Genomic DNA, 13061 nt, shown 5'->3' with positions numbered 1-13061 from the left:
GATTATAAAAAAAATGTATTCGTTTTGTTTTAGAGAGGAGAAATATCGAATTTTCAGTATTTGATGTACCTGAATACATTGGCAGGCAGGTCTTATAATGATCTGATGCAATATCCAGTTTTTCCTTGGATACTCGCCGATTACGATTCAGAAGAATTGGATTTAAACGATCCGAATACGTTTAGAGATTTTACTAAACCAATGGGATCTCAGAGTCCTGAACGACTCGAGCAATTCAAAAAACGATTCAAGGTATGTATGTATAGACCTTTCTTGGAGGATGGTTGTAATTTACAGAGATTTTGGTCGCTCCCACCGCATTATCTGCTAAGTCTAGCGTCTTAAGGTGTCCATTGAGGTGACAGTACCCCGATAGTACTCGTGTTAGTATTCATAGATTGTTCTTACTGAGTTTGATACATTCAGCAGGTCTTCTCTGGTTATAGTTTCCTAGTGTTATCTCAGCCCTTGTATATTGTGCGAATAATTGGTTTTGCTCCTATCTACCTTCTTTTCCAGTGTCAACTTTCTTGAGTTCTTGCAAACAAATAGATTAACCTCGTACATTATTATTGTTATGAGTTGTTACGCAACATCAACTCTGTTCATATCATTGTTAGTTGTTATCTCTTTATTTAAACAATTAAGATTGATTATTTATTGTCCTTGAATGGTTTATGTTTCAGGAATGGGATGATCCCCACGGAGAAACACCCCCTTATCATTACGGTACCCATTATTCGAGCGCCATGATCGTGTGCTCTTATTTAGTTAGATTGGAACCTTTTACGCAGCACTTTCTCAGATTACAAGGTGGTCATTTCGATCTGGCCGATAGGATGTTCCATTCTGTTAAAGAAGCTTGGCTTTCTGCTTCCAAACATAATATGGCGGACGTTAAGGAATTGATACCGGAATTCTTCTATCTTGACGAGTTTCTTTGTAATTCCAATCAATTCGATTTAGGTAAGATATTTCGATTAATTAAAATCAATCGCGAATCTAATCGGAAGATTTATAATAGGTGTGAAACAAAACGGCGTTAGTTTGGGAAATGTAATTCTTCCTCCTTGGGCGAAACAAGATACCAGAGAATTTATAAGGGTGCATAGACAAGCTTTGGAATGCGATTTCGTATCCCAGAATCTTCACCATTGGATCGATCTGATTTTTGGATACAAACAACAAGGGCAGCCCGCCGTCGATGCTGTTAATGTATTCCACCATCTGTTTTACGAAGGCAACGTGGATATTTACAAGTAAGTTATAATCTAACCGTGATTAAGTCTTCAGTTTTGCCGAGACTTGTTTCACTAGACCATTTAGGGTGATTGTAGACCGAGAGTTGGTCTATTCTGCATATACCGTGGTCCTAGTCGCCATAATAGTTTGTATATGATTGCTGCAGCTTGGTTCACCCCATCCAAAGGTGCCATTTGAGACAACTGGACGTCAAGATTAGAGACAGTGGCAGGAGAAGTGTCTTGCATGTACAATGGCTCGAGAGCGATTCGTTAAAATGTCTTTTCGATTGTTGAAGCTTGGTTCACTGATATGCAATCAATAGTTGCCGAAACAGAAGCAGGAGAAGTGTTTCGATCTGTTCTACTTGTACTTCGGGCCAGTTTCAGCCATTAAAATGTGTGACTAGAGACAAGAGAAGTGTCTTCTTGATTTTTGAGACTTGTTTTATTGACATCCACACCATAATTGTTATTAAAGGTGATTGGAGACTGAAACTAGATACGGAGGTGTCTGTATCTGATCTGCATGTATTGTGGGTGCGGTTTGAGTCATTAATATGTGTCATGTGGCTGCTGAAGCTTATTTCACCAATGCATAAACTGTAGTTGCTATTTAAGGCTATTGAAGGCCGAGACTAGAGATAGGAGAAGTGTCTTCTTGATTTTTGTGACTTGGTTTATTGATATTCACACCATAATTGCTATATAAGGTGATTAAAGACTGAAACTAGATACAGAGGTGTTTGTATCTGATCTGCATATGCCGTGAAACCTAAACCAATGGCTATTGTAGTAATAATTCGACTTTTAGGTATGTTGAGTAAGTCAAATTTTGTTTTAGTATCGATGATCCCTTAAAGAAGAATGCAACTATTGGATTTATCAATAATTTTGGACAAATACCCAAGCAACTTTTCAAGAAACCTCACCCATGTAAAAAAATGTACGGCAATAACAATAGATCGTCAGTAATCGATACCGGATCTTTAGTACAAGCTTTCACGTTACCCCAACCAGAAAAATTGTTTTTCCATCATTTAGATAATTTAAGACCGTCCCTGCAACCTATCAAAGGTACGCAATATTTTTTTTCTTACACCGATCGCGTCGTTTCTTAATTTCAAATTTGTTTTTTAGAATTAAAAAATTCTGTCGGACAAATACTTCACGTGGATCGTTCAGTATTAGCCGTCGAACAGAATAAAGTTCTCATGCCGCCAACTTACAATAAATACGTCGCATGGGGATTTGCCGATCATTCCCTTAGGATAGGAAATTATGAAAGCGATAAGGCCGTTTTCGTTTCCGAAAATGTCGTACAGAACAACGGGGAGATATTGGCTTGTGTTTGTCCGTGTCCGAAGACAATCGTTACCGCCGGCACCAGCTCAGTAAGTATATCATAGTCATCAACAATCACCGAATGTCGAAATCCTTAGTAAAACCAATCAGGTACCTTGGTTTCAAACTTTTAACATCACTGGTTAAACTACCAGATGGTTCCATATTATCCTGGAGCTTCTCGTCTACTTCTTTCTGTTTGTAACAGTATGTCTTTGAGTCCGTGAAAACTGTGAAAAGGTGTAAATATTGCGAGCATTATAATCGACGATGTCTAAATCAATTTTTTTATGTTTCATATTGTTATAGGTTGTAACCATATGGCAATACGAAGCTCGAAGAAAAACCATGACAATAAAACACAGTTTGTACGGTCATACCGATGCTATAACGTGTTTAGCAAGTAGTCCCGCTTACAACGTTATTATATCCGGTTCTCGGGATTGTAGCGCGATCATTTGGGATTTATCCCGAGGGGTATTCGTTAGACAGTTGCGCGGTCACGCCGGACCGGTCGCTGCCGTAGCTGTCAACGATCTTACCGGAGATATCGCTACTTGCGCCGCCACTTGGTGAGTTATACAATCTTTAAAAATAAAAATATATAGTCTGTTGAATGAGGATGTTTATTTAGGTTACACGTTTGGAGTATAAACGGCGACGATTTGGCTAATGTGAATACGTGCGTTGGTACCGCTGATAGAATGCAGCAGATTTTATGTGTTGCGTTTTCGCAGACGCACGAATGGGATTCACTTAACGTTATAATGACCGGATCAACAGATGGCGTGACTAGGGTAAGTAATTAAATAGAAAAATTAGATAAAATCGTTTTATGAAGAATTATGGGATGTAAATAGGAGTTGGAGTATATAAATTACTGTTATTTAACACATTAATCACTAAGTCCACGGTGTGTTGATAAAAATCAAATTTTTTAGTCGAAAAGGGTGATACAATCAGTATAAAGGTTTTCCAGGCTTCTTAGACCATTTTTATGATAAAATTTTCTTTGGATTTTGTTTCATTGATTTTATTTCTTTGGAACATTTTTTTAGGTATAAAAATGACCGGTAGTCTATAAGCATTAAATCTGTATGATATAGTGGGTGGGGAAGTAACTTGAGGTTCAATTTAATGAATTTGATCAATGTTGTGGTAAAAAGATACATATATGGGGACCCATGCTTATAAAAAATTTTTTTGATTGGAATATTTTGTTTGGATCTCAAAAGAGCCAGTAGTCACAAAATCTGGATAATATGGTTTGTAAAAAAAAACTATTTGAATTTCAATTCAGTGAATCTAACCATTGTTTTGGTGAAAGAATGCATATATGGGAACGTTAGTTCCTCGGAACAGTTTTTTAAGGTCTAAAAATAGCCAGCAGTCAATGAGAATCAAATCTGGATAATACAGAGAAAGAAGAAGATGCAACTTGAGGTTCAATTAGGTGAATCTGACCATTGTTTCGGTGAAAGAATGCATATATGGGAACGTTAGTTCCTCGGAACAGTTTATTAAGGTCTAAAATTAACCAATAGTCAATGAGAATCAAATCTGGATGATATAGAAATTAATTGAATCTGACCATTGTTTTGGTAAAAATATGCATATATGCCTATAGAGGGGCCTTTTTTGTTGGAACATTTTGTTTGAGTCGAAAAAGAGCTAATAGTCACTGGAGGAACAAAATCTGGATAACATGTTGGTTAAAAAAGCGACTCCAAGTTCAATTCAGTAAATCTGACCATTTATCTGGAAAAATGCTTATATAAGGACATTTTTTTCTAGAAAACTTATTTTTGAGGACTGAAAAGAGCCAGTAGTCACTAGGGGAACAAAATCTAGATCTTATAGTGGGCGAGGAACCAACTTAAATTGCAATTTAATCAATTTGACCACTATTTTGGTAAAGAATATATATTATATATTATATATTTTACCCCAATATCAGGAATAAATCAATAAATTCCTACTATATACCACCAGGATAATAATCCTGTGTTAGTAGTTGAAAATTTTACACCTCTTGTTTGAAAGATGGTACTCGGAGGGAGAACTATGAAAATTTAATTTGAGGTAACCTTTATTCGTTAGACTGGGGACTTTCTAATGGTATAAGAAGATAAATACATTTTCTTGTTTTTTCGTTAGATGTGGTCAATCGATTATGTCCAAGTACCGGATGAACAAAGTACAAATTCGATTAACTCGAAGCCTCCCATTGAACCAAAATCGCACTTATCTTCGAAATTGGGTGAATCGATTACAAGACCATCTTCGATACACCATCGTCTAGTGAAACAAATCAACGTATCAAGCAATTCCTCATTAGGTAATAATATAAAAAAATAATATTTACACGTATTTCAAACTGATTTGTTGTAGGAAGTTCCGGAAATTTGTTGAAATCAGGTTCGGAGAGCAGTCTTTCTGAGGAAAATACAAGAAACTCAGTAGAAAAGCAGATGAGTAACGAAAGCTCTAAAGAATGGAGAAGCGGACAACAAGATGAAAAAGATACTTGTAGTGATACAGAGGAATGTCTACCTCCGGTAGCACCGGCTAGAAGAAGGAGATCTAGGGTACATGCTGGTTTAAGAAAAAGTGAAGGTTTGTATATTATCTTGACTTTTGATCATATCAAATTTGATTTTCCAAAACTGGTTTTAGCTCTTTTTTGGCGGTTAGTGAGATGCCACCTATTATTGTTTGAGCATTAGCCAGAATACTTCAGATATAACGGGAAAAGTTGGTTTTCACAGCCCCCCAGTTGAAAATTCAGGAAAAATGAGCTCGTTCATTGCAGATGTCTTCATTTTTATTCTTACTGAACACATACTACATGTTTCTAGCTATTTAATAACTGTGAGTGACATACCACCTGATATTATTCAACCTTTAATCATGGTACTACAGAAATGATAGGGAAAGATGATTATTCACCGGCTCCAAGTTGAGATTTCAGACAAAACGAGCTCGTTTATTGCAGATCTTTCTATTGTTTACCTCATCCAGAGGACAAAGATAAAAAAAGTGGAAGAAATGAAATGAATACAAGAAGATCTAAAGCCTTATCCTACACTTAAATCACTGTTATTTAACATATCAAGCATTAAGTTCACGGTCTGGTTGGCAAAAAACAACTTTTCCAACTAAAAAGTGATACATTTAGCTTTTCCAGCCTTCCAAAGTCATTTTCTTAGAATTATTTTTCTTTGGTTTCTGTTTCAGTGTTGGCTTCTCAATTTTTTTAATGTTTTTTTCTTTGGAAAATTTTCTTTAGGTTTAAAAAATTTCATTAGTCACTGGAAACCAAATCTGGACAGTATGGCGTGCGAAGAAGTGACTTGAATTTTGGTGAAAGAAAATTGCTTTCATTTGTATATGGGGACATTAATTGCTTTCTTGTTCAGACTCTACAAATCTTCTAAGCTGGTATTTACAGGTTATCAGTTGAATTTTCAGGCAATACTAGATTTTTATATTCTGCAGATATTCTCATATTCACCAGTTTGGTGGTTTACTTTCCCTGGTAGAAGGTGATGGAAGAAATGGGTACTTTACCTTCATCTGACACCTAATAAGAAAAAGATAAATGACTTTGATGCATTTTTAACCGTATATTAAATATTTTGATAAAAAAATCAATATTTTTTCAGGAGGTCATAGTGCAGATAATGCTGTCGTCGATATAGACGATGGTTCAGGCTTAAGAACCAGTAAATCTGATACCAGCCTTACGGATTCCTTTGTTATGATTTCCGAAACGAAAAAGAAATCTCCGAATCCACTGAATTCTCTAAGACCAGGTGAGTAGCAAAAAAAACGAGTTGATCCGGTGAAATTAACGAAATAATTCGTTTCTAGGATTCAAATGGCAACGACAACTTGTTTTTAGAAGCAAGTTAACGATGCACACCGCTTTCGACCGAAAAGACAATACGGAACCCGCTTCGGTTACCGCTTTAGCTACTTCAAAGTGAGTTACAAAAACACCTGTTCACCTTTTATTTCAATTTTTATTTTCAGGGATCACCGTAGCGTTTATGTAGGGGATACCAGAGGTAGAGTTTTCTCTTGGAGCGTTTGCGACGTACCCGGAAGAGCCGCCGATCATTGGTTGAAAGACGAGGGTGCCGATTATTGCGCCGCTTGCAATATAAAATTCAGTATCTACGAAAGGAGACATCACTGTAGAAATTGCGGCCAAGTTTTTTGTTCAAAGTGTAGTAAATTCGAATGTGAAATATCGAGACTTCGCATTTTGAAACCCGTCAGGGTATGTCAGAATTGTTACGCCGCTCTTAAAGCTGATAAATCTTAATTCCATACCAATATAAGTATAATATAAGAGAGCCCTCTATTGATAAAACATAAAAATAATGGATGTATGTTATAATGTGATCATCATACAACAGATATAGATAGGTACATATAGAATATCGCTCTTGAAATAATGATCATCAACTTCGTATGTTTCCATTCCTTTTCAATCCTGTACCTTTTGGATTCGGTTCCCTTTAAATATGGTCCTTTGCCTTAGACGCCAATCCGTTATTCCCAGATCCAATATGATTTATAAAATTGATGTTGAGGTTAGAGTTGTACCATTCAATATGTGTGTTCCCTAGAAACTTTTATAGATCAAATTTTTGTTGTATTGGGTCTTCCATTAAGCACTTCCTATATTTAAATAAATTAATATGGGTGTGAGATAAAATTGACGATCTTATCATTGAAATGTCCACCGTGGATGATTCTTGAGCTGAATTTGCCCTATGATATAGAATAAGTTAGTTTTGAAAACCCCTGAGATTCATAACTTATTCACATAGACCTGCAGCTCAATAAAACTCCAAAAGAGTAGGTCAAATAGCCTGATCTGAAACTATATACTGTTGGGTGTCGATATCGTCCACTCAAGTTCAAAAGTAGTGGATATCGGCGACCTATACTGAATTTTTAAAGGAAATGTGAACCAATGACGCCGCCAAACATAAATCTACAACAAAAACTTTTCTCGAATGCGTTGGTCGCTTTTGGGTCTTACGAAGATAGATATTATCCAAGAGATTCTTTTTTTGATGATATTTCAACTGTTTTAAAGCTCATTCGGCCATCTATGGCCGTTTACCATTAATTTTTGGATTAGTTGAATTTTGTACGGGTGTATGCTTAAATTACGACTCAAACAGTGATGGTGTCGCCAAAATCATAGCTCCTGGTGATTACCCAGAAATATCTCAGAAAATATTGTGGGCTTTTGACGTGTGGTTCATTGTTTATTGACCCAGTGCACTTAAATTTAGTCATAACACTCCGATAAATTCTTCCCTCTCCATTGAGGAGTAGTGTTAAAACAGAATACCCATCGTGCACCGTTTCTGCAACAGAATATTCATCATTGAGTTTTGTCAGAACAGAATACTCATTGTGGAACATTCTTAAAAAAAAATATCCACCATGGACCATTGTCAGAAAAGGATATCGATTGTGAAACATTTCCATAATAGAATTATTCATCGTGGAGTAGTGTAAAAACAGAATATCCATCATAGACGATTGACAAAATCGTCCATCGTGTACTAGTGTCAGTACATAATACCCATCTTGGATAGTTTTCAGAACAGAATACCTATTGTGGACTGTTTTAAGGACAGAATACCCATCATGGGCCATTAACAAAACAGAAAGCAAGCGCAAGAAGGTAAACCCGTCAATGACTATTAATTTGCTAGACATAGCTTCGATAAAATGGCAGCTGTCAACTGTTAAAATTCGAAAGTCCTTATTGGAAAACCTTCATTATCGACTGCCTACAGTGAGCCGGTTAATATAATCAATACTCTGCAAACGATATATCCTAAGGTCCCTATGGAATATAATCTTGTAATTAGGACAATTTACAATTGAAAACCAAAAAAAAAAGAGATTATGTTAGTTAAAGTACGTTAGAAAGAAATTTCGATGATGAACGGTGTTTGGTAAATTGTCACTCATCAGAAAATCTAAATAACGTGGTAGTATCAAAATTAGGCCAATAATGTCATCTGTTTGAGCATTGTGAATATTAAGCTTCAGGTGTTGATTAGATTGAGCTGTGTAAGCCAAATTTTTCACTGAATATATACCGAAGTGATGTTCCTGAACATTCACTATCGCATATTATTTCGATATTAATTTGATTTGCTTCTTTTTTGATGAGTATAAGATTTAGCATCAATGTAGTGATAACGAAACTGACTAATTTCATTTTTTGTTCATTATATTTTAGATAAAGTTGAATTGACAAAGATAAAATCGTACAATATAAAAAGAATAACCTCGAAAATAATCAATTGATTCAAAATAATCATCTATTTGTTGCAAATTTATAAATCAGGGCAATAGCAATTTAAACCTACTTTAAAATGATCAAAACCTAGTCAAAAAACCAAAGAAAAATGTTTATAGCAATTTGTAGATGTAGAAAAAGCCGTGAATAAAGTGAAAGAAAACGTAAATCGCTGATATCAGAGGAAACAATTCTTAAAAGTGTGAAAGTAGAAAAATTCTAAAATTTAAAAAAAACATCAAAAACGTATTGATTGTATTAACCGGTAACCGCTGCTTAAACTCTGATCAAAATAACAAATATTGTGTCAAATAATTAACAAAAAGACAAACCTTTATTGTGAAATCCATTGTAGTGTAGCATACCGTATATTTTCCACATAATAGTTCGTATCTACCTAAATAGTTCTAAAACGTAATATAGATTTTAATTTTTTTATTGAATTCCATAACACACCCGTTATTTTACATAATTTATCTATTAACATAGTGAAAACACTATTCACTATTACTATACCAACACTGTATGGTCCTTCGAGCCGGTTATTGTAGGCTCGAAGCATCAAATTCTGTAAAATCGATTGTTGGTGTAGATTATATTAATTTTTTTAATATTGAATTTATATTTATAGTCTAAACTATTTGTGTTTTTATTTTTGTTATATAATTATTGTTGTATTAGTAAATTTTATACTATTTATAACGCTTTATATTTATTCATAAATTAGTTTTCTATTCTACATATTATATATACCCCTTTTATCAATTTTCTACGTATTTTAAATGTTTTATTTATTTTAGATTTTTTATATTTTTTAAATTTTAAACTTTCTTATTCTAATTTATGTAATTGGCATTGTCCTGTTTATATTTACTTCAAACTCTCTTTTAATTTTTTAGACCCAAACATACAATGCCACTTGGCGAATCAAAATACAACACTGAGAAAAATTCTACAACTGTGGTAATTGTACCTAAAAGTATAACAAGTTTAATAATTTTTTTTGCTCACAATTTTTTTATTTTGTCTGTCTTTTCATACTCCTCAAACTTCAACTTCGATTTTTTGTAGTTTCTAATATTTTCCTCTAGTTTCTATTCGCAACATACAAATTTACAAGAATCAATAATGAAAAATTAAGGTATTGGAGGTGGAAGGTGAAAAAAATTGGAAAAGATGACAAAAGATAGAAAATAGTAAGGAGAATGAGTATTAGAAGGATCGAAACCCCCATTAAACACTAAAAAAAGCAATATTTACAATACTCAATGAACATTTGAAAAGTAACATAGATAAAGAAGAAAAAGAAGAAGAAAACACTATTAGAAAGCAGAAGAAAAATTTAGGAATAAATTGATAGACTCAACCATTGAATTAAGAGTAAAAGAAAAATCACTTGATTAAAAAACATAGATAAAATCAATATAAATCATCACGAAATGTATATAAGAAAGTCTGAGAAGTAAAACGTTAAAGAAAATCAATTTCTTTCTTAATCTTCTCTTCTGCTCTTTAGTTGTGTTTTCTTTCTCTATCTTCTTTTTATCGATGTTACTTTTAATGATTTTTCACGCCAATTCATATATTTTTTCTTTATTGAACCTTGTTTGGTTACTTTTTTGATATATCCTATCTACAACCCGAAAATTATCACAGCCCTCCAACCCAACAACCATTTCAATTCAGAATTTTCTTGTAATTTCTGTTTTATTTTGTATCTTCGTTTTTTATCCTACATACTTTAGTTTTCTTTTGATGTCTGATGAAAAAAATTATGTATAAAAACTTGATATTTAGTTATAAAAAATAAAAATAATATTCTTAACCTCAAATCTGTAAAAACGCTTTTTTTTAATAGAAAAACCAAATATTAATGTTATAATTACTACAAATGAAAATTTGAAAGCTTGGTATCAGTTTTAATTTTTCGAAAATCTCTACTTAGAATTATATTTTTATTTTTTTTTCCGTTTTTACTTATTTTATATAATATATTAGGAGAAAAATCGTTGCCTGGGTATTATTTAATCTAAAACAAATGTAGAGAAAAGCTTGTGCAAATGTGTACGTTTAAGTATGTAAGTTGTATATATAGTACTTAAAAAACCACGATTCATCTAAAATTTACAATTTTAACTGTCTTCGCTTGAGAATTTGGTAAAATTGAATTCAATTTCAAATTATAAGCCAAAAAAATCTATTTTAGTGAAGTAATTTCACACCATTTTGTTAACTAAGAGACATAAGTTCAAAGGTATTAGTCAGGTGTCTAGTAGATGGCCCCTTATCAAAGCTGATACTATCTCACCTGTCCACCTCCAGAATTCTAATTGATTCTAGTATCTGTGCTAAATTCAAGATTGTTGGAACCTTTCCTATCAAAGATTTCTTATCTAAAAACTAGAAATTTTTCTATTTTATTCTAGAACTGTACTTTTTTCGTCTTGCCACGGAATCTAGATACTGAAGTCATTTGGTGTTATCTGAGAAATGTGTAACTTTGTTTTATTGAAATCCAGTCTCTAGTTACCATTTATTTCTGTTTATCTTCTTAATTCCTTCAACGTTTCTTTTCATTTTTACTTCCAGTATCTTAATCTCCTCTATTAATTTGTTTATTTATATTCCCCTCCAATTTTCAATCTTTCTTTTTTAGAATTTCTTTGTTTTCCTTATATCGTGGGTGTTGGTGTAGTGGTAGTTTAAACAGAGTGTTCAATATGAATATTTCCAACGGTTTCCTGCTTACTAGTCTTTCTTGTTAACATTTCTCCCATGTTCGTTTTATCTTTTTATTTCCATTCAAGTTTTTTCTATTTTTGTCTTCAGTATGTTAATTGTTTCTTTATATTTTCCCTCACTTTCTAATTTTTCCTTAAAACACTGGAAAAACTTTTTGGAGTTGCAGTCCAGGCACTTAATCCTTTTAATTTCATTCCCAAATTCTAATTATTTGGTATCGCCATTTTTTCCTAAATCTCTCGATTGACTTTTTCTCAATCCCTCCATACCAAAGTACTGGAGAATTTTTTTAAGTGATCCAGACTCCTCTAGAGTGCTTCTGTTTTGCTTTCCTTGTTATCTTTTCGAGTTTTGATGGAAAGTTCCAGTCTCTTGTTACCATTTCTTCCTCGTTCATTTAATCTTCTTAATACTTTCTTATTTTATTATATTTAAATCTTAATTTTTCAATTCCTCAACGGTATCGAAACACTGGATAAATTTTTTGCAATTGTAGTCCAGGCACTTGATCTCTTTAAATTTATTCTTAAATTCTCAATATTTTGTCTTTCCACTTCTTCTTAGATCTCTCCACCGGCTTTTCTATTTTTTTTCTCAATCCAGGCTTTACCAAAGTTCCGGAGGATTTTTTGAAATGATCCAAACTCTTCTAGAGTGCTTCTGATTTGCTTTCCTTCTTATTTTTTCCAGTATCTTACTATTTCTTTCATGTTCATTTTATGTTCACTCCCACGCTTTCTTGGACGTGCAATCATGGTTTTACTGGTACTATGAAGATTCAAATTTGCTCTATACAGCTTGGAATTATCTATATACCATAGATATCAATTTGTAGCTTTCGTAAGACCTGTTTTGACCCATTAATGTAATGGTAAGTTGTGATCATGGTTTTTGTTGTATTATATTATCGATTTAAAATAAAATTGATATTATTTTTGTATCCAATCGGAGTACAAGGGAGATGTGCACAAGCATCTGTAGACAATATACATGTGCATTATAGTGCATCCTGAAATATATTTCTGTATATTTGATATATATGTATGTGATATTATAGATTCTGTAGTCGAATAGTGTATATATAATTTGTCTTAAATTAATAAAGGAAGTGAATCCTGTTATTTCTTTTATTTATTTGCAAAAAGAGAAAAACTATTTTTTAACGAAGATACGCTTAAAGATACGACAATAGTTTCTATTCGGTTGCTTTAAGCAAGGCTAGAGGTGATTGAATCTATGCTGAAAAATTTTTAATTTTATACAGGGTGTGTATAAATAGTGTTCTTCAGGTGGTACAGTCTCCAGTGAGCACACCAGTAACTTTATATAATGACAGCGTAGATTAGCTGAGTTAGGGCTTTAAGGGCGTGGATCTACCTCGCTAATCTACTGCT

At 33.3% G+C, this 13061-nt stretch overlaps 1 protein-coding gene across 2 annotated transcripts in view; it reads left to right on the top strand.

The window, feature by feature from the left end:
* The window catches only part of LOC130893728 (WD repeat and FYVE domain-containing protein 3), a 39095-nt gene extending 26310 nt beyond the window's left edge, over window positions 1–12785 (top strand). For both annotated transcript variants that reach the window (XM_057800057.1, XM_057800055.1), the window contains 12 exons: window positions 34–252; window positions 687–966; window positions 1025–1259; window positions 2086–2318; window positions 2382–2635; window positions 2895–3157; window positions 3220–3382; window positions 4743–4923; window positions 4977–5201; window positions 6251–6400; window positions 6459–6570; window positions 6621–12785. In XM_057800057.1, coding sequence (XP_057656040.1) covers window positions 34–252; window positions 687–966; window positions 1025–1259; window positions 2086–2318; window positions 2382–2635; window positions 2895–3157; window positions 3220–3382; window positions 4743–4923; window positions 4977–5201; window positions 6251–6400; window positions 6459–6570; window positions 6621–6915 — 2610 coding nt within the window. In that variant the 3' untranslated portion in view covers window positions 6916–12785. The remainder of the gene's footprint in view (window positions 1–33; window positions 253–686; window positions 967–1024; window positions 1260–2085; window positions 2319–2381; window positions 2636–2894; window positions 3158–3219; window positions 3383–4742; window positions 4924–4976; window positions 5202–6250; window positions 6401–6458; window positions 6571–6620) is intronic.
* The last annotated feature ends 276 nt before the right edge of the window (window positions 12786–13061 follow it).

The sequence above is a fragment of the Diorhabda carinulata genome, chromosome 5 (assembly GCF_026250575.1).
Source record: "Diorhabda carinulata isolate Delta chromosome 5, icDioCari1.1, whole genome shotgun sequence".
Lineage (NCBI taxonomy): Eukaryota > Metazoa > Arthropoda > Insecta > Coleoptera > Chrysomelidae > Diorhabda > Diorhabda carinulata.
The sequence above is the reverse complement of the archived record's forward strand: the minus strand, read 5'-3'. Positions and strand labels throughout refer to the sequence as shown.